At 40.4% G+C, this 26,876-nt stretch overlaps 1 protein-coding gene across 2 annotated transcripts in view; it reads right to left on the reverse strand.

Annotated features, from left to right (window-relative positions):
* The window catches only part of ADARB1 (adenosine deaminase RNA specific B1), a 184,457-nt gene that overhangs the window by 62,051 nt on the left and 95,530 nt on the right, over window positions 1-26,876 (reverse strand). For both annotated transcript variants that reach the window (XM_090045058.1, XM_090045059.1), the window contains one exon: window positions 5,317-5,391. In XM_090045058.1, coding sequence (XP_089901184.1) covers window positions 5,317-5,344 — 28 coding nt within the window. In that variant the 5' untranslated portion in view covers window positions 5,345-5,391. Of the gene's footprint in view, window positions 1-5,316; window positions 5,392-26,876 lie in introns of those variants that run through there.

The raw sequence follows: 26,876 nt of genomic DNA on the forward strand, positions 1-26,876 counted from the left end.
TGCACCATTAAGACTTGTTATACTGTTACCACAGTTTTCAACAAAATGGCAATTACAAGCATTCAAAAATATCGTTCTTAAAATATTATTAGCAAATACAGAATAAGTGATTTCTGCTTCCAGCTGAGCTGTTAAAATATTGCACTGGTTTTTTATGGATTTGTTTTTAAAATCAGTTTTTGTTGAAAAAGCTAACCTCCATTTTCCTGAACTTTGACCTGCTGAGATCACATACCCTTCCACTCTGATTAACCACAAAATTAAAATGTTTTGGAGAAAGGAACATAAAAATTTAAGTTCTGAATTGGCATTCAGTTGGCTGATTTTCCACGCCTCTGAACAACTCATAGCCCCAGCTGAGGTCAAGGAGACCTAGTGTATATTCAGCATTTTTGCAAATCAGTCTAAATATAGATTAAAATGCTGGGCTGGCATCCACATTTTAAATTGTGACCCTGGCCATCCTGGGACCAGGACATTTCTCAGAAAATCTACTTCTTTTTTTAGAAACTAAAAACTATTCTAGTTTGCACAGGAGACTGCAGCTATTTTTAGAGTATCTAATTTGGCAAAATCAGGTCTGACAATCAACTATTAACACCTTCAGCATCAAAAGAAATAAATTTTGCTACTGCAAACTTTTTCAGAGTTTCCTAAGTTTGCGGACACAAACTTTATCAAGAGTATCCAAAAAATATTTACTCTGGTATATTAAATAGGCATTTGCTCCAAGTGTGCTTATTTATTTTTGTGAGGTTCCTGATGATTAGATATGTAATTAAGATGTTTGGTCCAAAGTCAAAATGCTGACAGAGAATGTTATCTGTGTCCTGACTTCATGAGCTAAATTTCACTGAGTGTACTCTATATTCTTTTAATGGGGCACAGCTAGCAGAAATGATGTCATCTTAACTACTGAAGTTATCAAGTCGTGATTTGGGGAAGTTTTAGCAAAGGATTTTTCTCAGAATAGATATATGGATCAGTGATGAGACCACTGCCTACATGTTTGTGAATTTAGGGAAAGTAACTTGAACAGATAGAAAGGCAGCAGCAAGAAGATCTATCTGCCTGAATCAATTAGCATTCCTTTGTTCAAAGTCTTTCTGTTCACCTTTGTCCACAGAGTGATGATTTTGTGGAGGACTATTTTTTATTATTCTGATGCTATTGCAGGGTTATCTGATTTGATAGCAAGATAATTGATGGACTTGTTTATATATGATATTTTAAGAGATTGCCAAGGATACTCAAAGCACTGGACTGAAACTCTTCTTGCAAAGCAGTAAAAATTTAAATTAAATTGTAATTCTCTCTAGCGTTCACACTCTTATTTCCCATTCATGCTCACTTTATACTTTAGTGCATGAAAGAAAAAGTATATAGAAAAGGTACTATCACTACCATGAAAAGGCATACTTTTCACCTTTTTCCATATTTTGGGCACAATATAATTATTGCCTCAAAAGTATATGGAATCAATATACTTTAAATTTTAGCCTCTACAATTAAGATACAGATTATATAACTGGAGGCTGTGATTTACCAGAAATCCCTCTTCTGCACCCTTCAAAACTTCCACAGAAAACAGTTCCAGAAACAACATAAATGTTAATAGCCAACTTCTGGATACCTTGCACACTCTAGCTTCATGTAATTTAAGAGCGAAAAAAGGTGGGGGACTAGTTTTTGCAGAACCCGAGACAGAAAAATAACTTATTTTCTGTATTTAACATAACCGTTCAAATTTATAATCCCATGTGTGCATACAAACATACACATTAGAACAAATGTATCAAGACTGTTGTCCATGTTATTATCATATTCTTCTATGGTTACAATACCATGCAGGTTAAGTGACTGTACTTACCTACCCTCAGAAAGTCTTGCTTATATCACATCTCAAACTAGATTTGTGAATGACAATCTGCTTGCATGCACATATTAATGTCCCACACTTGCAATGAGCTCCTTGCAGGCAGACTCCTGGGCTTTGTATAGAGTTCATTGCAAAAGTGAGGCCTATCATCCTAGAATAAAACATCTGTGTATATCACCTACGATACAATATTTTTATACAATAATATGTAAATCCTAACAAATTAAAAGAATGCCTTGTTTAATTTTTTTTAAGTATATGCTGATAGAAATGAAATATTATGAATAAAATTTACAAGGCATCAATGTAAAGGAAATTACCCAAACCCTACCAAGCAATTATTTCTATTGATATTTACTCAGATAAAACCTGCTTTTTTCTTTAAATCACAGGTGTATCTCTTATTTCATTTAGCTGACATTGCTGGGAATATCTTTAGAAAATTGTTGACCTTGTTTTCAATGTAATCTTGAAAAACAAACTACTCTTTAAATAAAAGATAAACCCAGGAGACATATGTCATAGCTTCCCTCTTCCAATGCAACAGTGAATGACAGGACACAGAAACATTCATATCTACTGAAACTGTTTTCTATCAAAAGTCATAAAATTAAATTATATGGGTTTTGCAGATCTTACATCACTGAAAAGGCAGAGGCAGCATTGCCATTCCTAACATGTGCTGCTTGAATGAGTTTGAGATGTGAAATGCATTAATTTAATTTACTAGTTGATTCAGATGACTTCTCTACTTAAAGTACATTTTTTACATATATAGAACTGGAAGCCAAATATACACCAACTGAAGTTAGTATTACAATTAAAGGCACACAACCTACCAGAATGCATATTAATCTAATGAATGGTTAACAGTCCAACTGATTTCAGAATAAAAATGCGCTGTGACTTCCACAAATTGAATTTTACCTTTCCTAAAGAAAATATCTCCTGTAATTTTTATATAGCATTATCTTCATCAGGGAGGGTTATGCTATATTATGTTAGGAATTCAGAGAAAGTAAGCAAATGTTCATGTTTGAATAATATTCAGCAATTTACAGTATGGCATAATATACAACAATAGCAACCCATATACAGCAATTAATTGTCATCCACAAAAAGTAAGGGAAGTTAAAAGTTTAAAACCTTATAAATAGGGTTCAATACTGAAATTGCGATGGGGGGGAGCTGCATGCATGAATGGCAGTCCAAGACGGCTGCCATCCCTGTCCCTTGCTGCTGATTTGCTGAGAGGGCTGCCTGTCATGGCCCCACTCCTCCACCAATTAGCAGTGAGAAGCAGGGCTGCATGATAGTCCTCATAACCAATCAGTGGCAAGGGGTGGGGCTGTATGATGAACAGTCCTCAGCCAATCAGCAGTGAGAGGCAGGACCACTGGGGCCACTCAGCCAATCAGTGGTATGTGCGTGGCGAGGGGCAGAAGCAGGGGGCACTGCAATCAGCCCATGAATATGGCGGCCAGCCTAGCAACTTCCCTGTGAAATCAGCTGGTGGCCTCCTCGAGTTAGGCAGACCACTACTTATAAATAATTTACTTTGATAATACTGTACCTGCAGTGTCTCTCTCCAAAATTAGAGCCTAATCTTGCAAGGAGCTGAGCACTTCCACAAAAATCCAGCAAAACTTTTTAGATGTGAAGAAACTCACTAAAGTTAAAGGTAACTTTAATTTAATTAAACTTTATCCTTGTTAAGCACATGCATAAGAATATCATTAAACTAGGAAAAGAGCAATCACCCACTGCAAGGCTAAATAAACAATGCAAACAATTAGTTACCTTAAATAGTTGGGATCCAGAGCACTGCAATTTGGTGTGCCTTGTCTCCCGCTTCTCCTCTTCTTATTTCTTTTCCCCCTTTATACTTTGGGATCTACCCAAAACACAGCTAGCAAAAGGGATTTTTGTGGGCCACTAGCAGTGCACGGAGAATTTCACAGTGAGCCTACCCCTCAACGCTGATTGGCCGAGGGGGCCTGATGGCCCCACTTTTCACTGCTGACTGGCTGGGAGGGCTGTCTGTTGTGTGGCTCCACCCCTCACTACTGATTGGCTGAGGGTAGTCCCCTTACCACTAATTGGTGGAAAGGGACAGGGTCACGCTAATGGGCTGCCCTCTCAGCCAATGATTGACAGGGAGGGAGGATGGCCACCATCCTGGCTGATCCCCTTTACACCAGAGGTTGCCATTTATTTTTAAGGTTTTTTTTGTGGATTTCATGGAGAATGCCCAATTTTGCAGTTTCTGTGAAATCTGCGAAATCATGCATTAAGTAGGTCCCTACTTATATTTCCTGTTTCTTTTCCTTCTCCCTCTTGTTTCACAAACTTAAACTCTTTAGTCTTTCCCCAATTTTTTTCCCTTTTCTCTTCTGCCCAGATCCTTTCCATCTGTCTGTTTCCCCAAACCCTTTGCATGTCTAAGTCTCCCAAAAAATTTTTCTTCCTTCAGTTACTTGTTTCTGCACATTAATACCCCTATTAAATACATGGTAGCAGAGCAATCAAGATGTCTTGCTTCTGATGCTGATGTAAACCTAACTTCAGAATTGGACTGAAAGCCACCCCTCATTGACCCAGCTGTACATAGGGAACTGGTCCAGATCAGCTGGATATGAAAGCTGCTACATGACGCTTGCATGCCTTTACAACGCAAGCCTGATCCAGCACCTAGATTCAGGACAGGCCTTTGATTTTTGAATACACTGTTCCCAATACCAGCCATGAACTTTATTTCCATTCCATCACATAATGACTAGTCTGCTCGAGCTGCACTCATAACCTACAAAGGGCTCTCAGCTTTAGGGGAGAACAAATCTCTATTTTTCCTGTAATTTGGAAGGAAGCTTGCTTGGTCTTGCATTAACTACATTAACCCAGACCTAGTCTAAGATCAGAATAGTCCTGTACCCCCATTACACTGTCAGTTCTTTGGCAGAGTGGAAAAATCTGCCAAGGGCTAGCTAGAGAGATTTGAGAGAACATGTACAGCTGTACATATAGAATAGTTTTCCTTTGAAGCAATATTTTACTACATGTGCATGCATTTTGCACCAATGTAACATATCACCCAATACTTCTATGTTAAAATACTGAATGCAATAAATTTGACAATATGACTTCATTGCAAGTTCACAAAAGAAGGAATCAGGCAGAGATGCAGCAAGCTGCTCTGGAATAAAAATATCAGGTAGAGGATAATTGGATTTCTACATTTATAATATGAATTTGGAAGTTTTCCCAGCATGAAAAGTCTTCTTTAATGCTCATGTATATCAACTGAATCATACACACAAAGAAATTCTCTCCAATCTGTATTCATATAATTTCTGTATGGCTACCTGCGTGCAATGAAAAAAATGTTTTCTGTAGAAATTATTTTATGGTTTATTACTATGTAAATATACACATCTTACTCATGTTTTCTTCATCATCGATATCCATTGTGAAATACTTTTGCTGGTTTCTTGGCTGGAGGAGACTGCTTCTGTCTGAAAGATAAAGAATGAGAATTTTAGGCTTATGTTAATAATGTGAGCTCATCAATTTGAAGATTTGAGAGGGTACAGAGGAGGGCCACTCACATAGTCAGGAGGCAGCAGGGCAGGCCCAGCGAGGAGAGGCTACAGGACCTGAACCTGTTCAGCCTCCACAAGAGAATACTGAGAGGGGATGTCTATAAACTTACTGGGGGGGGATCAGTGGGGAATGGGAGAGGCCCTGTTCCCCCAAGCACTACCCGGAGTAAGTAGGAATAACAGCCACAAGTTGATCAAGAGTAGGTTCACGCTAGACATCAGGAGGCACTACTTCACAGTCAGGGCAGCTAGGATCTGGAACCAACTTCCAAGGGAAGTGGTGCTCATTTCTACCTTGGGGGTCTTCAAAAGGAGGCCAGACAATCACCTTGCCAGGGTCATTTGATCCCAGCATTCTTTCCTGCCCGTGGCCAGGGGTCGGACTTGATGATCTGCTCAGGTCCCTTCCAACCCTATCAACTATGAAACTATAAGATATAGGACCAGGAATCGGAAGATGAAAGTTATATCCCTGGCTCTTATTTCACTTATCTGACTGCTGAAGGAGTTAAAAGGTCATATATTTCAGCACAAAACTGGTTTAATAAAGAGATAGATACTCTTTCCCTGTCACACCAGAGGAGAAATGGCAGAGTAAGATAACATCAAGTCAGTGCTGTACGTAACATCAAATAAATTCAGTCCACAAATATGGGAGAACATGGTCAATTACCTAAAAGTAACAACCCTGAAAGGATGAGGTATTAGATGAGTACTTATTGGCTTTAATGGGAGCAATGAGTTGTCCACACCTTTAAAAATGAGACATTTAGAATCTAAAGACTCCTTATCAGGTGAATCCAAGGCTGTGGGGAAACTAGGTTTACAATAATCTACAGTAAATATTTAAGTGAGACAAGCAGAACAGACACTGATTACTTTAGTGTCACAAGAATGTTTAACGTGCTTTTGTTATAGTGGGCACAGTGTTATTCAACATTTCATTTTTCTTCATCATTATTAGCATCCTACATTAATTCAGCAAACTTAGCTAAGTTCCACCCATGAAAGGAAAAGCAAAAATGGAATAATTACAAAAGCCATTAAGGTAGGTATTGTCATGTCTGAGTTTTACCTGTTGGTTAGAGTGCCTTTGCCAGCAAAGCAAAAGACCATAATAACTTAGTAAGGATGCAGGCCATAAAGACCCCTCAGGCACTAGTAGCCTTTATTTCTTTGCTAAAAGAAGCATTGCAGTTGGAGTTTGTTAAAAGTTTGTTCTCCACACTTAAGAAGCTTGTTGTCTGCAACGATAAGTATTGCAGGTGTCAATCACAAGGTTGACCTTTTGAACCCACTGAAGGCAGTCAAATGAACAGGTATCTAGGTCAGATGAATATGTATCTAGGTCACTGTGTAAGAACGTAATTGGCGGTCAGTAAATATTCACAATTGGCATGAAGTGATTGGTCACTGCTGACTACAACTAAGAGCAGATTCCCACCATTAAGCAGAGAACTCCGAGCACACCAAGCAGACAGTCAGCAGATTGGCCACCTGTAGACATCTCCCCGCCACCGACCTTCATTTTGGCGTATTCGTTTCTCACCAGTTCGTCTGTCCTTCTTGTCAAAGAGCTCTCGGAAGTTTACTGATCAAAAGTGCATTATAGTTTTTCCCTGTGCATGAGCTGTTAACCAGTTCTGGGACTATTGAGTCAGGCAGCCGCACCTAGCCTCCAGGTTAGAAAGCAAGGGCTCGGCTCAGGAACCCCATGAACCAACAGACCCCTTTAGACCGTTCTGTTTTATGCACTGTAACTGAACAAGTCAGCTATCCTGCCTACGCTGTGACCATCGGTAGCGTAAGTACAATAAATCTTTCATACAACCAGTATGCTTCAAGCCACCTAACTCTTACTCGCCGCTACTCCCCACCTGTCCGGTCATCTATCCCTTCTGCGCCAAGCCGGTTGTGCCGACCCAGGCTCGCAGGTCAAGGGTACACCAGTTACAAGGTGCAACAGGTATACAGCAACCAGAAGTTTGCTCTCATGATTTGTTCATACCTATCAAAAGATGAAGTGAATTTAGACTGCCACTTATACTGAATAGCCCTAATACCTCTAAGATGCAAGTATTGTGATAAAGAATTACATTGTGAATTTATGTTGCAATACCTTGCTGTAATCCAATTTTAAAAAGATAATGCTGTACAATAGCAGAATTCCAGTTGAAATTCCTACTTGATGTTTATCTTTCAACATATACTTCACTAAACAAGACGACTGTAAAGAGCAAACCTTTGTGCACAGTATATTTCTTGGAAACATCGGTAGACATAAGTTAACTGTGCAAAATACATTTATTAACCAAAATCACAGGGTATGGGAATCTTCTGACAGAGATGGGAAATGGAAATGAATGAATCACAGATGTTGTTCATTGTGCTTCTTGAAAAAGTGTGAAGCACTCCATTCAATACTCATACCATTTAAAAAAATATAAACAGGTCATTGAAGAGAAGGAGATGAGAATTAGGTGTCTACAAAAGAGAAGTGAGAAATGTATTATGAAAAGGACAAGAAACTGAGGACATTAGAAAGAAATGGAAGGGAGGAGGCTGGAAAAGGAGAGGAGATAGTATAGGCACAGTGATAAACAGGGAAGGGAGTTTTCCATGATAAAAAAAACCAAAGTTCTCCAATAAAATAGCATAAAAATCTACCATTTCCTGTGGTGAGCCTCCCCACCCCCCACAACAATGATTGGCTGAGAGACCCCAGTGGTGGCTCCAGGCCTCACCACTGATTGACTAAGAGGGCTGCCCTTCACACGGCCGCACCCTTCACCACTGATTGCTGCAGAGGGGCAGGGCCAAATGATGGACATCCCTCTCGGCCAATCAGCAACCGAGGGGGGGAGGAATGCACCTTCTTGGCTGTTTCCCTGTGTGCTGGCAGCTTCTTTGAATGGCCTGTCACAGCAGCTATGAGAACCACTGGCTCCCACTGGGAAGCTAGCGTTTTATTTTCAATACAATTTTTTCTAGCAGTTCTAAAGATTTTCTGTAAAAATGCAAATTCCACATTTTTCCATGGCAAACAGATGTCTAGGATCCCTGTTTATGAAAACAAGTAAGTTAGAAGGTGGAAAAGAGGCTGGATGACTTGGATAGGAGGAACATATCACTATAATAGGAATAGAATTAAGTATTAGAAACAATGAAGAAAGTGCATTGGTTTGGGATAAGTTTACTGACTGGCTGGGGAATGTGGAGAAAGAAAAACAGATTGTAGTGCAATGAAGACAGATGAGATGGGAGACAAATCTCAGAAAAGAGACTGGAAGATCTGTAGAATGGGAGGATAGTAGGAGATGTTTCGGTGTGAGGAAAAAAGAATGAGATGAGTATGAGGAAAGAGAGAAAACAGTTGAAGTGGTTCTAGGGGATAAGAGACTGAGGTATGGAAGGAAGAGGTGATGTGTGGAAGAGGGAAGAATCACTAGGCAACTGTGGCATTGATGCCTACACAGTCAGATGGACTGCAGATTGGCTGAAGGGTTGTACTCAGAGGGTGGTGGTGGATGGATCATATTCGACCGGGGGGAAGTGGGCAGCGGAGTCCCCCAAGGCTCGGTCCTTGGGCCCATGCTGTTCAATTTCTTTATCAGCGGGGGTAAAAAGCAACCTGTTTAAATTTGCTGATGATACCAACATTTGGGGTGAGGTGAGCACGCTAGTAGGGAGGGAAAGACTACAGCAAGACCTGGACAGGTTGCAGGGATGAGCTAACAAAAACAGGATGCGTTTCACTACTGACAAGTGCAGGGTGCTGCACTTGGGCAGTAGTAACCAGCAGCCCACTTATAAGATGAGAAACTCCCTTCTTGAGAGCACGGAGGCAGAAAGGGATCTTGGAGTCATTATTGACTCCAAGATGAAGATGGGCTGACAATGCGAGGTCACGGTTGGCAGGGCTAACCGGACCTTGTCGTGCATCCACAGGTGCATCTCAAGTAGGGCCAAGGAGGTGATCCTCCCCCTCTATGCAACACTGGTCAGGCCACAGCTGGAGTACTCTGTCCAGTTCTGTGCACCCCATTTCAGGAGGGATGTGGACAACATTGAGAGGGTCCAGAGGAGGGCCACCCGCATGATCCGGGGACAACACGGCAGACCCTACAATGAGAGACTGCGGGACCTGAATCTGTTCCGCCTTCACAAGAGAAGGCTGAGGGGGGACCTGTCTATAAACTCACTGGGGGGGGCCAGAAGGGTTTGGGAAAGACCTTGTTTCCCCTAGTGCCCCCTGGCATGACAAGGAATAACGGCCACAAGTTGTTGGAGAGTAGGTTTAGATTAGACGTCTGTAAAAACTACTTCAGTTAGGGCGGCTAGGATCTGGAACCAACTTCCAAGGGAAGTGGTGCTGGCTCCTATCCTGGGGGTCTTTAAGAAGAGGCTTGATGCCTACCTAGCTGGGATCCTTTGAGCCCAGTTTTTTTCCTCCTGCCCAGGCAGGGGGTCAGACTTGAAGATCTACAAGGTCACTTCCAACCCTACTTCTATGATTCTATGATTACAGGAATTTGTGAAAAGTAGAGAAATTGGACAGTGTAGGTATAATTTCAAATTGAAAACATACAGAAGTGCAAAAGAAAATAAAACATGACATTTAAGGGAGGATAGAAGCTAAACATGGTATCCAGAGTGTGCTGTATCACATGAGAAGAGCAAGACCAGATGGCACCATAGGAAAGATGAGGAATTAAAAGTAAGTGCTGGAACTCGTTTCATTTTAAATGGGGTCATAGTAATCTAGGGTATTCAAATACTTTATGGATAGCAGAAAGATCCTATGGTTTAATACTGATAGAGAGGGAATGTCTGGTCTCCAACCCATCCAGAGAGGAATTTTGCTGCAAATAATAAGACTCAAGGCATTCTCCCCAAGAGAAAATATGAGATTTAACCAAAAAGGATGATGAAAACTTTACTTGCTAAGAACTTTTTTCCAACTACTCAGTTGGTCTAATAAAAGATATCAAATCTACCCAAAAAACCTTGCCTGCCAAGGAAAACTCAACACATTTCACAGGGGAAACAGAGCTCCACATTGTAGCAGCAAAAAATGGTATATCAGGGGTGTCAAATCCACACCAAGGGGCTCCTCATGGGCCTGAGAAATACTCCAGATTCAGCCCAGGGCCTGAGGTCATAGTTGTGGCCACCACCATGACAGTGATGCAAGCAGCAGCAGGCCAGGCATGTACTTGCTGTGGTGGAGGGGTGCAAGCAGCAGCAGGCCAGGCAGTCTTGCACAGCCCTAACACTCCCCTACCACCAATGGCTATATTCACTCAGGCCCTTATGCAATGATTCTGTAGCAGGCCATGCTCACCACTAGCCACAGCCCAAAATTCTCTGGCCCACTGGTAGGCTAGTGGATCAGATGGAATAGCTCCACAGGCTGGATGTTTGTAGACACATGAACTTTATTTAAAAACAATGAATGACATAGAATCCACTGCACTCTTAGATTCTGGAAGCTTTCAGAGGTCCAAATAATTCTCTTGCGTGTGCAAAGACATTTTGGGACCTTTCCAATCCTTTAAAAATGAGGTTAGCTGTATAGATTCTGGCCAGATGAAGCACTCTTGAACATACCCTTTTCATTATCTCAAGGACAACCCACCAGCTTCTGTTGTACTGTCCTACAAAGGTCCACTGAATACATTGTCAGATACTCTTCTGGGCATCAAAAAAAGTTCATGCTACAGGTATATTCAAGCACACATTCTCAGAGGTTGGCTTTCAAACTCAGTTTTGACTTTCTCTACAGAATAAAACACAGCCATTTTATGCAGTTCAAACTAACAAACAAGAACAAGTTCCAGGAACCAAAATAAATGTCCTTGGGAAATTTCCTAAACTTGAACTCAAAACAAGTATTACCCGCTAACCACTGGAAAGAGATCAGCTTCATCTTGGATGAATCACAATCCTTGTCATTTTTGATAGCACCACAGGAAAGTAAAAGAAAAAAATAATTTGTTAGGATGTTTCAGATAAGGATTTTTATACTTCATCTAAAGTTTGATGAAAGCTGGCTAATTAAAACCATATTAGTAACCTACAAACAGAGTAAATGGTGTTTCACTGAAGTGCCACAACACATGTATATTACACATGCAAGACATAAGGCTTATGTTGTACCATTCTACAAAGGTGCACTGAACAAACGCACTGTCAGATACCAATTCTCTTGCCCTAATTGTGAAGAATAGACATCAATTAATTTCAGTGGCAATATCCATTCCGTAACAGTTTCACTGAATCTTTGCCAGCAGGATCTATTCTGAAGTACTCAATTAGGCCATGACTGCTGTAATTCCTTCTATTTCTCTATTTCAGTACTTCTCCGGGTGACTGTTCAGAGAAACAATCTAGAAACTATGTGGGTCAGCAAACTGCTAACCCACAGTAACAATTATGGATCCAATCACTGTTAGAAATAACGTATCAAGGAGAGCAAAGAATGACTGAGAAAATGTAGCCAACAGTGCTGACTCAACTCCTTTCCTCTTCTTTGAAACCTTAATCTACAAGAAACCTCCTCAAAATTATTTTATTCCAGGGATAGCTACTGAAAGCAGCATATCTGAGAGTGAATGAGTTCTGCAGTGGGGTACTTATTTTCAAATCTGCTCATAATAAGCTTTCTTAGTGAAATTTTTAGTGAAATAACACCACTTAAAGGTTATAAGTGCTGATGTGCACTTTGTGTCATTTATCATATTCAGCCATTGCCTACTAACCAAAATGGCTAAACTAATCTAAGCTAATTGAGAGTGACAGCAAATATGCAGTACCAATTATTTGGGTATTCAAGACTAATCACTAAGTATCTTAAGAAAAAAAGGTATAATGTCTGCTTCATTTGTAGGAATGAACAACTCTTCCAGAACAGCATATAGTGAAAAAAATGACTATAATTTCATTTTGTAGCAGATGCACTTTTTAAATTATAGTTGAAATCAGCCTTTTCATTAAAAAGCATAAATTCTTAAAAATTGAAATGGCAATTTGCAACTTTTCATTTTACTTCCTGCAATAAAGAGATTTTTACATATTACTTTATTTGAATGATGAAAGCTTCTGAACATTCCTCATGTGCTGTGCTGTATACACAAAGTTGATGATCATGCGATGAGTATTCATGTTTTTCTTCCCTTGAACAAAATAGATGACTCTTCTGTTTCCACTAGCAGTAACAAGATCTTAATCTGGATGGACCCAGAGGTTGAAGTTCTTGTGCATCACCTCCACTTTCAGTGACCACTCATGCAAATTCCATGTAAGAATAAGAACCTTGGAGCAGAAGCAGACAAAGACTAATTAACTACAGGTAGCTTAAACTTGCTGCAGGATAGGAAACAGACATGCTGAAGTTACAAAGCAGCAGCTGACACATGCTGACCCTTCTTCCCCCTAACTTCAGTCCTCCAATTCAGTATATTTTGTTCATCTGTCCAGATCTAATCAGCTAGCAATTAGCAAGAGATAGTTACAAGAGAAAGACTGTGGATCCAAAAGCTATGGGACTCTTCAGCCTGGAAAAGCGCAGGCTCAGGGCTGATCTGATGGCCACCTGTGAGTTAATAAGAGGTGTTCACCAGGATCTGGGAGAACGTTTGTACACCAGAGCGCCCCAAGGGATGACAAGGTCGAACGGTTATAAACTCCTGCAAGACTGTTTCAGGCTGGACATACGGAAGAACTTCTTTACTGTCTGGAATAGCCTGCCATCAGAGGTGTTTCAAGCACCTACTTTGAATGCCTTCAAGAGAAAGTTGGATGTTTATCTTGTTGGGATCCTACGACCCCTTCTGACTTCCAGCCCCCGGGGTCAGGGGGCTGGACTCGATGATCTTCTAAGGTCCCTTCCAGCCCTAATGTCTATGAAATCTATGAAAAGTGGCATTATGACTGCTTGGAGGTGATGAATTCTGACTATTATTGAGAGCAGTGCCTATGACAGAGGAGTCCTAATCCTTGCGAAATGTCAAAACTGCATTTGCTGACAGCCTAAATTTTTTGACCTTCCAGGCAAACAGAGGTTGATATTTTTACCTAGCCCGTTAAGGCACACTAAAAAACGGTATCCCTATGTATATGTTTGATTTGATATCCTTACTGATGGTTTTAGGAAAGTTCTGCTCTTATGCTACAATGTTTTTAAAAATAAGTTAAAGGTGCCTAGAGCTCTCCATTGCAGCTTTCACCCATGTATTTATAAACCAAATAATTATACTAAGCTACCCAAAAATTTGATTTGGTTGAAAACACTAACCTTGAAATATACATACCTGTAATTTACATACAGTACCCATAGACTTAGTTAATCCTGAACTGATGCATTTTACCTTTCTTGAATCTGCAAGTTTTAGCACAGAAACTCCATAAAAACCACTTCAGCACCTACTTACTATATAGGAAAAATAATGCACAATATTAGGTGAAAACCAAAAGGTTCATGTTTTACCAGATAGTTCATTGGGCTGGACCCCAGCAGAGTCAACAGCATTTCAAGCCATGGTGACTTCATAGCTCAGCACTGCTCAATGTGTGTATGTACTCCAGATCTTCCCCACAAAGAATCCACGTGATAATTAGCTCCCACTCGTGACTAGAACCAAGTGTTCTTGTCACTAGTACTGCAACCCTTCAAAAATGTATATGCAGATGAGGTGCATGACAACTTGATCCAGCTCCACCTCATGGAGTGTGGGGCAACCTTAATCATAAAGGACAGGCTGAGGAAGGAAGCGACAAATAGATTCTATTTGGTGTTGTTGACCGGCCTTAAATGTCTGGTAAAGGAACAGGAATAACTGGGACTGGGAAAGAAAAGCACAGCTCAGCAGTGGGAATGAAAATGAAGTAAAAAATTTATGCAATGTTGTGGCTCACCGTGATTTGAAAAAGACTTGGCGCTGAGAGGGACTGAGTGCAACACACACTACTATATATCTAGATGGACTACACTAACCTATTCAATATGAGCCATGTGTTTTATAGTCATGCTGACTGTTGGCTGCATTTAATCAACTTCCTAACTGGTTTCCATTACTGAACTCACACTGCTTTTGGCAGCAGTTTATGACAGACAATGTATTTAATGAGGTTTCCTCGTATGCAAGTATAAGACTACGGGCTTTTTTCCCCCCATGCTAAGGGAAAAAAACCCTCAACCTTGTATTTGCATAATGTAAAAACTACTCTAAGAAAACCTAAATAGGGGCACAGAACCTGCTACCCATTATGGCTGAGAACAGGAATGGAAAAGATAAAAGGAACCTTGAGACCAAGTGAATTACCATTCAACTGTTTCACTGGTCATTTGTGCTTGTACAAGAGCACGAGACTAAAAAAAAGCACAGAGTTAGAAACTCATCTATATTTATTTTATTAGGAAAGCTATCAAACATTAACATAAATCAGACACTGAACTATTTTAAATAACATGTAAAAATTTTTGATAAAAAAAATTTAACTCCATTTCCATCCGTTTAGTATTGTTACATTAATGAGCAGCAGTCCAGTTTTTTAAACAATCTATATATCAACATAGAACATTTAACACCAATGTTAAACAGTAGTTTAAATACAGAACTTTAAATTGTTGTCATCAGAATCTTGAAAAAAGTTTGCCCAAGAATTAAATATATTGGTTATGGAATCAATGCTCAGATCACACAATGGGCTATAATAGACTTTGTACACTTAAATATACCCCTCTTTGATGCCCCTTCACTTATTAGCTTCCGAATACCTGTCTCTGGAAGAACTGTGACCCTCAACACAACTTGCTTACCCATATTATTGGTTAATAGTCCCTACTATTCACAAAATGGTATGTTAGCAAAATAAAAAATAACCCATGAGACATTTAGAAAGACAGAAAACTCCCTTCGTGCAAACATCATTTTTCCCAGATGTGATTTTAAATCACTTGCAGTATCTTTTCATTTTTCTGTTTACTATGAGGCCTATTAAAAAGGCAGTTCTGTCTCCCTGCTAGGTCTCAATTCATACTCCATTATCTCAGCTATTTTAACTAGCAAGATGATGATGCATGTACTACTTAACTCAGTACAATGATTTTATTCCTGGAGTCTCTCTCAGAATGAAAATGTGCAATATCTGTCTTATTTGAAAACCAAACAAGACTAGGCATGAAAATAAATAAATAAATAAATAAATACATAAAGCATCAAATCATTCAGAGTCTGAATTCCTATTTTCAAAAGTGACTTAGGTACTTAGAGCCAGATTTTCAAACTTATTTAGGTACCTAATGATGCATATACTCACTTAAATACCCTGGGAAATCTGGCCCTTAGGATCCTACATCTTATTGACTTTCAGAGACTTTGGCTCCTACCTCTCTCAGACATTTTGAAAATTTTAACCAAGGTTCAACAGGAACATGTGATCAGAGCTCTGTCTGACTTCATTAAAAGAGAACTTCAGGCATTTCATAAAGAGAATCAGATTTGGTCTTGGTATTGATAACAAGTACAATTATTACAGCAAACTTCACTTCTATCTGTAACAGATAGATGTATCATTTGCATAACTGTATAATGTAATTCCAGTCTCAACATATTGTCTATTGTTTCCATTGTAACAAACTGCTTGTTATTTGCAAATAAGTTAAGTGCATCAAGCACTTAAGTGCATAGCAACTTTGAGTCCTACCATTTACTTAATGTAGTTATAGCCTGGTTAACTGCATACTAACTGTAACACCAACCACCTAGTTTGTACCTAATTATATTCCATTTCTTTGCACCAGAAACAGTGAAGCTGAAGCAGCTGCCAAAGGACTGCTATCAGATGCCTTGAAAAAGACAGAAGATACTAAGGATGCTGCTAGACACGCAGCTCCCCACTGTAACTCATAGCACTTTACAGCAAGGACCAGGAGTTACAGTGATTCCCCAAACCCAACAGACATTTGCTGTTGGGCCCTGGTAGTTAGGGCACCAAGCTGAAGTTTAGAGTGGCCATGAGTCTGCAGCCGCTCTCCCCTAGCCCTGCCCCTCCCTCCTCTCACTCCAGCACGGTCTTCAGAATGGGAGGAGGGACGGGAGCAGAAAGAGCTCAGTCTGAGTTTGCCCAGCCAGTGCTGGAAGGTAAGGTAGGTGGATTGGAGCCCCTGTCACCTTGGAGGGCTCCAATCTACCCTCCCCACCTTCAGTGGAGGCTGGACAAACTCCAGAGGGAACGCCCTCTCCCCATCCCATTCTGAAAACACAAGCTAATGAAGGCACTCCACTCTGGAGTGCCTTCACCTGAACCCTCATATAATGAGGGTTCAGATTGTTGTGGGACTGGACCCTTTTAAAGTACTCTGCAGCTGTGCACTTCCATAAAGTGATGGCTGTAGAATGCTTCAGGGCACCAAATCGCGTGACAGATGTCACTTGCGTCAGCAGCTGTGAAACTTAAGGGCACTATCTCCTCATTTTCAAGGCTTCTAACATCCACAATGACTGTAATAAACCTTTAACGTGAAAGAAGCTAGTTAGTTTTTAAAACTGCAGCATTGACTGGGCTGTCTACTTAATGAGTCTTGTTTCCATCAAATTCTAACAGCTGCACATTTCAGGTAAATGTACAGACCTGTTTTCTTCACTCCTAAGGCTTACATTCCAAAATTATACTTTATCTATACATTAACTCAGTGTTTCTCAACCTTTTTGGAGTTAAAGTATCCCTCCACAACTTTTTTGAATATGGTAATATCCCCAGTTGAGAACCACTGTTCTCATTTTACTTCAGTGCTTCTCAGCCCAGTATTACTGCCTTCAGGTAAAACTGCTCCACATGCAAGCTGCACAGCCAGACTGGGAAGGGCTGTGGCATGTGTATGTGGTCCTCCTGCACTAGGGTTCTCTGATCAGCCTAAGGCAGGCAGGAGAGCAAGCTTGTGCTCTAGCCCTGCTCAATCTGCCCCTGCGCAGCGTCTCTCGGAAATAGAAGAGAGGCACAAAGGACAGGTGGAATTGTTTCACACACCTCTGTTCCTGGAAGGAGAGTCGGGGGGAGAAGATGGTGCTGCCAGACCAGGAAGAGCTGTGGCCCGAGGCAGTTCTGTCATCTGCTTTAAACTCAGACAGCCCTAAAGCAGGAAGAGTAGACAGAGCAGTTTTACCTAGCTGCTGCTGCTGCTTGATGGGGGCCTTGCCACATTCCAGTTAAAAACCACCATGTTAGCCACATAAAATCCATAACCCTCTGCATACTATAAATCTTCACTGATTTAAAATAAAAGATGGAACAGCTGCAGGAAAAGATTACAAAAAACTTGTTTAAAGACACAGGTCATGGAAAACTGAAAATGTTTGGTTTAGAAATGTGAAATTATTCCTCTGGCTTAAGGACAGTGCATGAATTGAATCTTTCTAATTTTTTAAAGAGCTCATCTGTACCTACTGTTTATTCCTCAACTGGAAAATGGTTTGAATTTATGACAGAATCATAGTTTAATTCATAGTTACTCATAGTTTTTAATTTATTTCCTTCCTCTTATTTTTTGGATATTTATATGAAAATAAAATATTATAAACACATTTTCAGCCATAACTCTTTCCGTAAGTAACACTGCTTGTGATGTACTATGAAAAATAATAGGGCTGTCTGCTTCAGGAAAGGTGTTTTTTGGCTTTGAAATTTCCCAGCAGACAGTGCTCACTGATAGACACATTTTAGGTTATTTGAGTGTTGTTTACACCTACACACAGCAGCAGCCAAGTGCTAGGAATTTAGAAATACAACACTAATGCCACATTGAAGTGAATGTGTTACTGCCAAATGGTAGTTTGGGCTTAGTGGGTCCAATCCTGTTTGTTCTACTTCTTATTTATTACCTTTAGGTTTCCATGGGTACTTGGTGCTGTGACTTTTATTTGCTTATGTCCAGGGAAGCTAGGTCTCAATATTTATCTCAAAGTATCTATTTAAAATAAATAGCATGCAATACTGTCCTTTCCTCATCTACTCATGTTATGAAGAAGCTAGGAGATCCTGACGAATAACAAAGAATGAAAGGGAACTTGAACTAGATTAAATCAAAGCTATATATAAAACCTGCCTCTAGGAAATAAGCAACTCAGACCAAATATACTTTGCTTTGTTGTTTGTTTGTTTTTTAATTAAAACATCATGTTCTCGATATGACTCCTGATTACAATTTGTCATTCTTCCTCTCATTGATTTCAATGATTTCTACAGCTTCTAAATTCATGACATAGTTATTTGTGACGCACATTTTTGGGGCTGCTTTGAAAAGTTGGATTCTGTGAAAACATGACTAGTTACAACCATCTAAGTTCTTTAAGACTTCAAAACTGACCTCAGTCTAATAAACACCTTCATATAATGACTTCAGTTATTCATGGGGCTCTACTTCTTTTTGAGTTATGACATTTATTTCACTAAATAAAGATATTAAAGCTGTCTGCCATTCTGTACAATTTTCCTTTATTATACTGTAGTATAAAGACACTTCAGTCTATAAAGGTGCATATCTACCCTGCCTTCTATATGGCTTTAATCATCACTCTGAGACTACAGCAAACTTTTTACTGAGGTGGGACTTAAGCATGGTTTCCTACATAACTGCTGCAAAAGGAAAGGCAGAGTTGTCTTGGCAAGGGAAAAAGAAAAGTAAAAAAGAAGAAGAGAAAGAAGCAACACAGGGGAAGGGATAAGGGGATGGTGGGGAAAAGAAAACCACACATTAGGGAAGGAGTGCAGCAGGATTCCTAGTTTCACATTTTCAAGAGTTAGTTCATCTAGATAGAAGTATTGACTTCATCTTAAAAACACTGCACAAGTTAAGTCTCTATCCAAAGGAGACACCTTTATAGATTAATTAAATAAAATATACAGAGAGAAAGAGCAAAAGCTTTTGTGAACCCAAGATCACTTCAGCTACATACAGATATTCAAAAAGCCTGAGGCAGAATCGATCCAATCTATGAGGATTTCTCTAAATTGCACAGATTGGGCTGGAAGCAAATGGAACACATGTCCGCCCTTGGGGAGGGGAGTGGGGCAGGCAAGTGCTTGCACTGGCTGAAGCCAAAAGGTGTGTGTGTGTGGGGGGGGTGCTCCTGCACACCTCCCAGTATGCTAGAGATTGCCAAGGGCAGCCAAGCAGGGGCCATCCCTGACTGGATGTCAGGCACACACCTCCCAACCCCCTGCTGTCACTGCAGACCCTCTGCTGCAACCACCCTACGCTTCCAGAAGAGCCCTAGAAAGGATCACTATGGCACATTCCCCCCTTGCCACCTCCAGCCAGGCTGCCAGGCATGCCACGGTGACCCCCTCTGGGGCACTCATGGAAGCCCTAGAGCTGGACAAGGGGAAGGGTCCGTGCTGACAGAAGGGGTTTGGGGGTGGGGTATGCCTAACAGCCAACAACTCTATTCTGGCAGCATTAGAAGTCTAGGAGTATCCCCCACTCCAGCCTCAACAGTTGGATTTTGGTGAAGAAACTATAATGGAGGAGCTATCCACAGAGTGAAGCTGGCATGACAGTTGCAAAAATTAGTTCAAGCAGGGATTGACATATACTGACATCTCTCCTGTACTAACTGGCTGTCTGCTGCAGTTCCTTCCATCAACTCCCTTTTTGTTCTTTCCAACTAGTTAACACCTGCACACACAAACCCTGTGAAATAATTTAAACAGCTAAACTAAAAATATCACAGAACTAACATCATGATGTTCTCTACCACTGCTTTGTTCATTCTGTTAATACATATTTTTTATCTGTCTCCCCCTATACTTGTCTGATTTATTTAAACTGTAAATAGGACAGAGATTGACTCTTATTCAATATTTATACAATACCTAGCATAACAGGGCCCCAATTTCCCCTACGCACTACCACACCAAACATGATAGATGCATTAAAAAAATTACCCCAGCTCTATAGAAGGATCAGGCTCTGAAGGTCCACTCCTTTCTTCTAAGGAGCTTTCATGTCCCTTCAGCCGGTGCAACCTTCCCCTGCCCCCTAACCCATCTGCATTTCTGACAGTCCATAGCAGCCAAGTACCTGGCAAATACTAGCCCATCTCCTTGCAAGGGAGGATAATGATAGGGGGAAAGGAGGGGGCTGCAAAATCCCCTGGATTGCCAGCTGACAGTGACCTAAGTTGAACTGGGAGCGGATCGGGTACTGAGGTTTGACAGACGGGTTTAACCTAAATTGGTTGAGTCTGAAATGTCTTTGATTCAGGTCTATCTTAGAATGGGATCCACCATTTTTAAACCAGTCTATGTGCTCCAAACTTCTGTCCTCTTACAAATATAGACCAGTTTCCAAACACCTAAACTGGACAAACTGTAATGTCTGCACCTGGACTTCATCAGAAGCTGTGAAAGGGCAGAACACAGCAAAGTATAAAGTGGAGTGAGTGGTTAGAAACAATAGGAAGGAACACAGGGTCCATGGAAAGAGGAACACTGTGAGAGGCACACAAGCAAAGAACCCATAGGAAAAAACAGGTTATGAAAGATAATTCAAGTAATGGGATAAAAATCTGCAGTCCACGTTTAAATCATCCTTAATGCAGTGCAGATTGTGGATGATTTCTTGTTCTGCAATTCCCGTTCCAACTGTTTACAATTTTTCTGCCTGAGAACAGCAATAGTGTGTCCAGGGAGGCTGAAGCGTTCTGCCACAAGTTTGTGTGTCTTTCTGCAGCTTTTGACAGATAAGTCTTCATTCATTCTTGTAAGCAGTAATCATCCTGTATGTCCAACAGATAGCAGACGGGCACGTCAATGTTGCTTTTTGACTGACTTCAGACTAACACAGCTAACTACCTCTCTCTATTAAGGCCATATGCCATAATTGTAATTTCCTAACAGCTAGATTGCAAGGAGAAGTGAAGATCAAAGATGGAAGCTGCATGCTCTTTTTCTATCCTTTCTATCTTCTGCTGTGTTTGTCCTGATTTGTCTTGAAGGAAACAGGAATGGATTTCAACAAAAACAGTTCAAAACCATCTAAACCTATTCATGTTTTTTCCTTCGAAAAAGAATTTAATACCATCTTTGATGCTATCTAAAGACTGACACGGAGAGATTTTCTCCCATAAAAGACTAGAAATCAAAGAAAAAAGCAATAATGGAAAATTCTTTAAAACAGGGTTGCCCAACTTCTAAGTGGTCAGGAACCACAGGCCCTATAAGGCACAGCAGTGGCACTTCCACAAGGTAGGGGCTGCACACCCCCTTGGTTGTACATGTACAGGTCAGTGTCACCCCACACCCTACTGCACCACATGTGCAAATGGGCATGTGATCCCCCACCCTGATACACCATGTGGGCGAGAAGGGCACCCCCACCCACTGCTCTTATGCAAAGCAGCACCCTGCCTCATGTGCAGCTCCCCACAGGCTCCCCCTTCACACTGTGCCCAATGGCACTATGAGCTGCCAACTCCCCTGGTACTACAAGCTGTGTTGTCCTGCACCACTGTGCCCCTGTGGGTTTACTAATTGTCTGCTTCTCCCAGCATTGCCCCCCTTCCTTACCCCCCACCATTCCCTCCCTGTCTTTTGTATTCAAGTTGCTTTCTTTTTTGGGTAGACTGCTCTGTGCTAGTCCTTTCACCGCATCTGAAGCAAGCTCATGAAAGCTTATGCATAAGCATAAGCATCAATCTGATTTAGTTTATAAAGTGCATCTCTACCCTGCCTTTGAACTAATATGGCTAACTATCCCTCCCTCTCTCTAACCACCTCTACTCTTGAAATAATTTTCAGATGACAATTAACAAGGCAAGGCAATTCTGCAGTCAGGGAATAGAAAGATGGTCATTTTCTTGCACAGAATTAATTTCTCTTCATTTACGCATTACCTATAGACTACAAGAAAGAGCCTCTATAATATTTGACCACCACCTTGTAAACAGCAAACCAGTAAATAAATTTTGTGTTAAGGAAAACGTCACAACTAGTTGAGCACATCTACAGCCTCCGATTCTATTGCTATTCCTTTATCTTAATCACGGTTTACACACATCTAGCAACAGAGAGACAGGAATGTTCCATTAGGCAGATAATAGCAGCCGTCTCTGCGGAATAGCGGGCTGCTCCAACAGGCAGGGTACACAATACAAACTGACAAGCTGAGACACTGTGGAGTCAGCGATACCTACCTGCTGACAATCAACCTGTGTTGATTATGTAGTACACGGACTGAAAAACCGAATGATGCTCTGCTATACACAAGACATCTCTCCCTTGCTGCCACTACTTATTAGTCTAAGCCACTTACTGCTACTATTATTTCTACTATTAATGAAACCACAGGACTTAATATTATGCTAAGCCTTTTCAGCCATTATGTACAATGGATGAAAGTGAAACTAATGCATTTAGGATGAAGCTTTTCCTACCGATTGCACCACTACTGCTCTGCTGCTTGCCCAGTGAGCATGGTGGGTGCTCTGCATACTGTAGTACTGAAAGCACAAAATAAAGTAAAATATTCTAGCACCCAAACTAGGGGCATATAATAGGACAATTCACTCACAAACTGGTTAAATGCTTTCACAGATACAATGCAGCTACTCTATTACTAAATTTCCCAGTGATTTGAATTTTCTTTTTCTTTATAATGTTTTACACGCCTGATAAATCTAAGAACATCAAACGAAAAAAATACTGCTAACATTTCCAACACATAAAAAAACCTATGTTGGGCCAAATCGAAGTATATTAAGATTATAGTTTAGGCTTCATGCATTTCAGTATTTTAAGCCCATCTATATTTAAATCCATCACAGTTAAAGAGCAATTCTGAAAATGATGCAAGATTAAAATTCAAAATCAAATAAAATATTTGTATATGTGTACTCAGAAACATTTACCAGTTTTTAATTTAAAGAACCCAACATACAAGCAACTTCTGTGATGTATAGACATCTAAGTTTGCAGTTTTACCATGTATATAAAATCCCGTAATATTCAGCCATTAAAAATACCATTAAAGAAAACTGTTATGCGCTAAACTGAGCAAACAAGCTACCACCTGCAACCTTTGCTTCTTCCTTGTCATCATGGAGGCTGAGCAACACATTTTTAAATGCCCATAAAACTGAGAGATGCATATTTGGCAATCATTTGGGACTAATGTACTATGAAATTCTTCTCTCACTTGACAAAGGAAAAAAAAGTCTCTGCTTAATTAATGGTATGTCTCTTTAAAAATAAAAATTAAATGAGAGGAAAAGGGAAAATGAGATGCTTTTATGAATGTCACCATTCAGCAACCTGCTTCTGTAATAAAACTAATTTTCCCTCATGCTCAAGGATGTTTAGTGCATCCTGTTCACTTATATTTTCTGCAGCCACTGTAAAATGTTTGTGACAGCTCTAATTTGTGCCCTGGTCCCAAAGTGCCTCTCAGCTCATGTAACACATTATTTCAATTTCACTCTCTAATCTGAGTTGGAGAAGATAGTTTAAGTAACTCCCAGAGGATTCTGGATGTGGGGAAAAAAGAGATGCAGTGATAAAAAATGTTTTTCCGTATCAGGTGAAGTTATTCATACCAGCTGAAGTTATTCAGGTCTCCCACCATCTACAAAGAATATATTTTTAAAAATCCTACTCACCATATATTTAAATATAATATGCAAGACAATGGTGAGAGTCCCCCTTTAATCTTGCACTGCCTGTTTCAAGTGGCATAAATATAGGATAATTTGTTTAAAAAATATAGTCTTTACTCATTGGACCAATTCTTCCGCAGGAGATTCTGTGAAGTAGTACGATGAGAAATTGATGAATTTTCACAATTTTGTTTCTGTTTATGTTAGAGGAATGATCTTATCTCTGTGGAAAATACCAGAGCTTTTGTACTCCTTGAAACCTTTGCTTTCCTTAATATAAGTGCCAATATTAAGCAATCCCCTCGTTTCCTTCTTACCACAGTTTAAGGACAACCAAGCTTTAAATCTCAACCCTATTTAGAAACTAAAAGAAACTGCCTTTTGGAAATACTCTGTCCTGAACACCTTCAGTGTTCTGCCAGGTTCAATCATTTTCTAATAGGAATGAATCTGTTCTTAGTACAACAGTCCATTCTAACTCAGCTGGGAAGATGTCATGCTACAAGTTATGTAAGAGGCAAGGATTTTTGTGGGTGATATCCTTTACTGGACTAGCTGCATGTTTGGGATTGACTTACATAAGCTTTCGAATGTGAAGCTTATTTATGAGGATGTGATGAAGAATCCTTTGCATCTGAAAGCTTGTCTAAGTCTATCCCTATCCCAACCATGCAGATGGTCCAATAAAAGAGATCACCCATAAAAATCCTTGCCTCTTCCATAGTTCCTGGACCACCATGGCTACAATACCATTCCAACATTACATGCTACAAGTTATTATATCAGCTGGACCCATACTCTAATCTTGAGACAGAATTAAACATTTTGGGAAGCAAAGTAATAGGGAAAAATAAGAGTGCTGGGAAAGGAAATAGCGTTTAAGAGCACTGCCTTTTAAGTGACCACACGATGAAAAAGCAAAGCTTAAGGGATATATGAGAAGGTCTTTGACAACCTTTTGATTCAAAATACAATACACCTCAATTTCCTTGCTCAGGTCAAGAAAAAAGAGCTGGTCATTTGTTCCCTACGTTCTTCTTTAAAAGAGCAATATTGAGTGGTTTCAAATAAGCACTTTGGGTTTTTTTATTTTAAAACAAAGGAAGAGCTATTTAGAAGAAAACACTTCCAATTCAAGGTTTTTTTCCTATCTTTTTTTCTTTTTAATTTTTAGTGGCTTTGGGATCAAAGGAAAAGAACTGAAAGAGAGGGAAAATGGGAGATGAAACATTTCCCTATTGATTTGGAAATAAAACAAGAACACAGTATCACTGCATGAGGATAAGAAGATTGAATTTGCTAATCTAATTTTATTGTCCAAAATGAGCACGTGAAATGCAAGAACAGTGGGTGTGGACACACATAATTTTAGAGCCATTTCTAAAGGAGAATATTTCAAAAGGGTAGCAGCCGTTACGTTCTAATTGTTATGTGTGAGCAAGCTGAGAAAAATTCAAATATAGCCCAATTGCTACAACTTTAACCCTGGATGTAGATTTTAAAATTGGAGGGGTTTTTTTTTAGTTGCATTGCAATCTCTCTCAGCTCGTTCACACATAACAATTAGAACTTAACAGCAGCTGTCCTTTTGAAACATTCCCCTTTAGAAAGGGCTCCAAATATGCTGGCTGTGGACCATGTACGATTGGTTAAATACAGGCAGGTTGAGTATATCTCCAACCAATCCCAGCAGAATACAAAGAGAAATCTCTAGGCCAGAGGTCTGCAACCTTTTAGGAGTGTCAGGGTGAAATAGAGCAGCTTGGCTGGAGGCAGGCTGCTGCTTGCGACTTGGCTTCTCCTGGTGCTTCCCCAGCAGCCAAAATGCTGCCAATATGCTTTTGACCTGGCTGCTACTGAACTGCTACCAATGTCCTGGCTTCACAGGCCAAATTAAATCACTTGGAAGGCCAGATCTGGCCTATGAACTACAGGTTTTCAATCTGCTCTGTGCAGAACAATTCAGAGAAGAGAGTCAAGCTGTTCAAGAACCACAAAAAGTTAGTAAAATGAGTCCTAAATGCCTCTGGCTTCACAGGTTGCTGCTACGTGCTCAGCAAAGAAGAGGATATTTAAACGTTTAAAATACTGACAGAGGAGCCTACAGTTAGACATCCAACTTTTTAAAAAAGCTGGCCTAAGTTTCTAATTTTTCTAAAATACTTAAAATATTTCAGGAAAAGAAAGCTTCATATCAATACCATTTCCTATATATTAGTAGTGCCTTTCAAATGGGTTGGTGATTAAGGCCATATTCAGACAAACGAGGCTGTGCTGTATGCGGTGCTGCAAACCTTTCTGCAGTGCCACATGCTAAACGTTCAGGCGTTTCCCATGGTGCAAGGTAGGGAGGGGAAGTGTTTGACCCCTGGAGATCCAGGGGTTAAAAAATCCACACACAAAAAGCAGGGTGGCACACATGGAGGCACAAGCATGCTGCCCAAAACTGGAGCCTGGCTGGTTCTCCACGCTCTGGCTGCTGGTCAGGCTCCAAGCTGCAGGAGTGACGTGGCTGCAGCTCCCCCAGTTTCCAGAACCCTGGGTAATGCTGCTGGAGCCAGCACAGTGGCTGATCCACCCTCCCCTGCCCCACCTGGGGTAACCTTCTGTATGCCAGAGGGCATGTAGCATGGGCATTCCTGAGACAACTAGCAGTGGCACAAGGTGTCCCACTGCTAGTTGTTCCCAGAGAACCAAATATCCACACTTGTCTGGATGTGGCCTAAGGTTTCATACATGTGTGAT

This window comes from Crocodylus siamensis, chromosome 4, assembly GCF_052110815.1.
Source record: "Crocodylus siamensis isolate JL-2025a chromosome 4, ASM5211081v1, whole genome shotgun sequence".
Classification (NCBI taxonomy): Eukaryota; Metazoa; Chordata; order Crocodylia; family Crocodylidae; genus Crocodylus; species Crocodylus siamensis.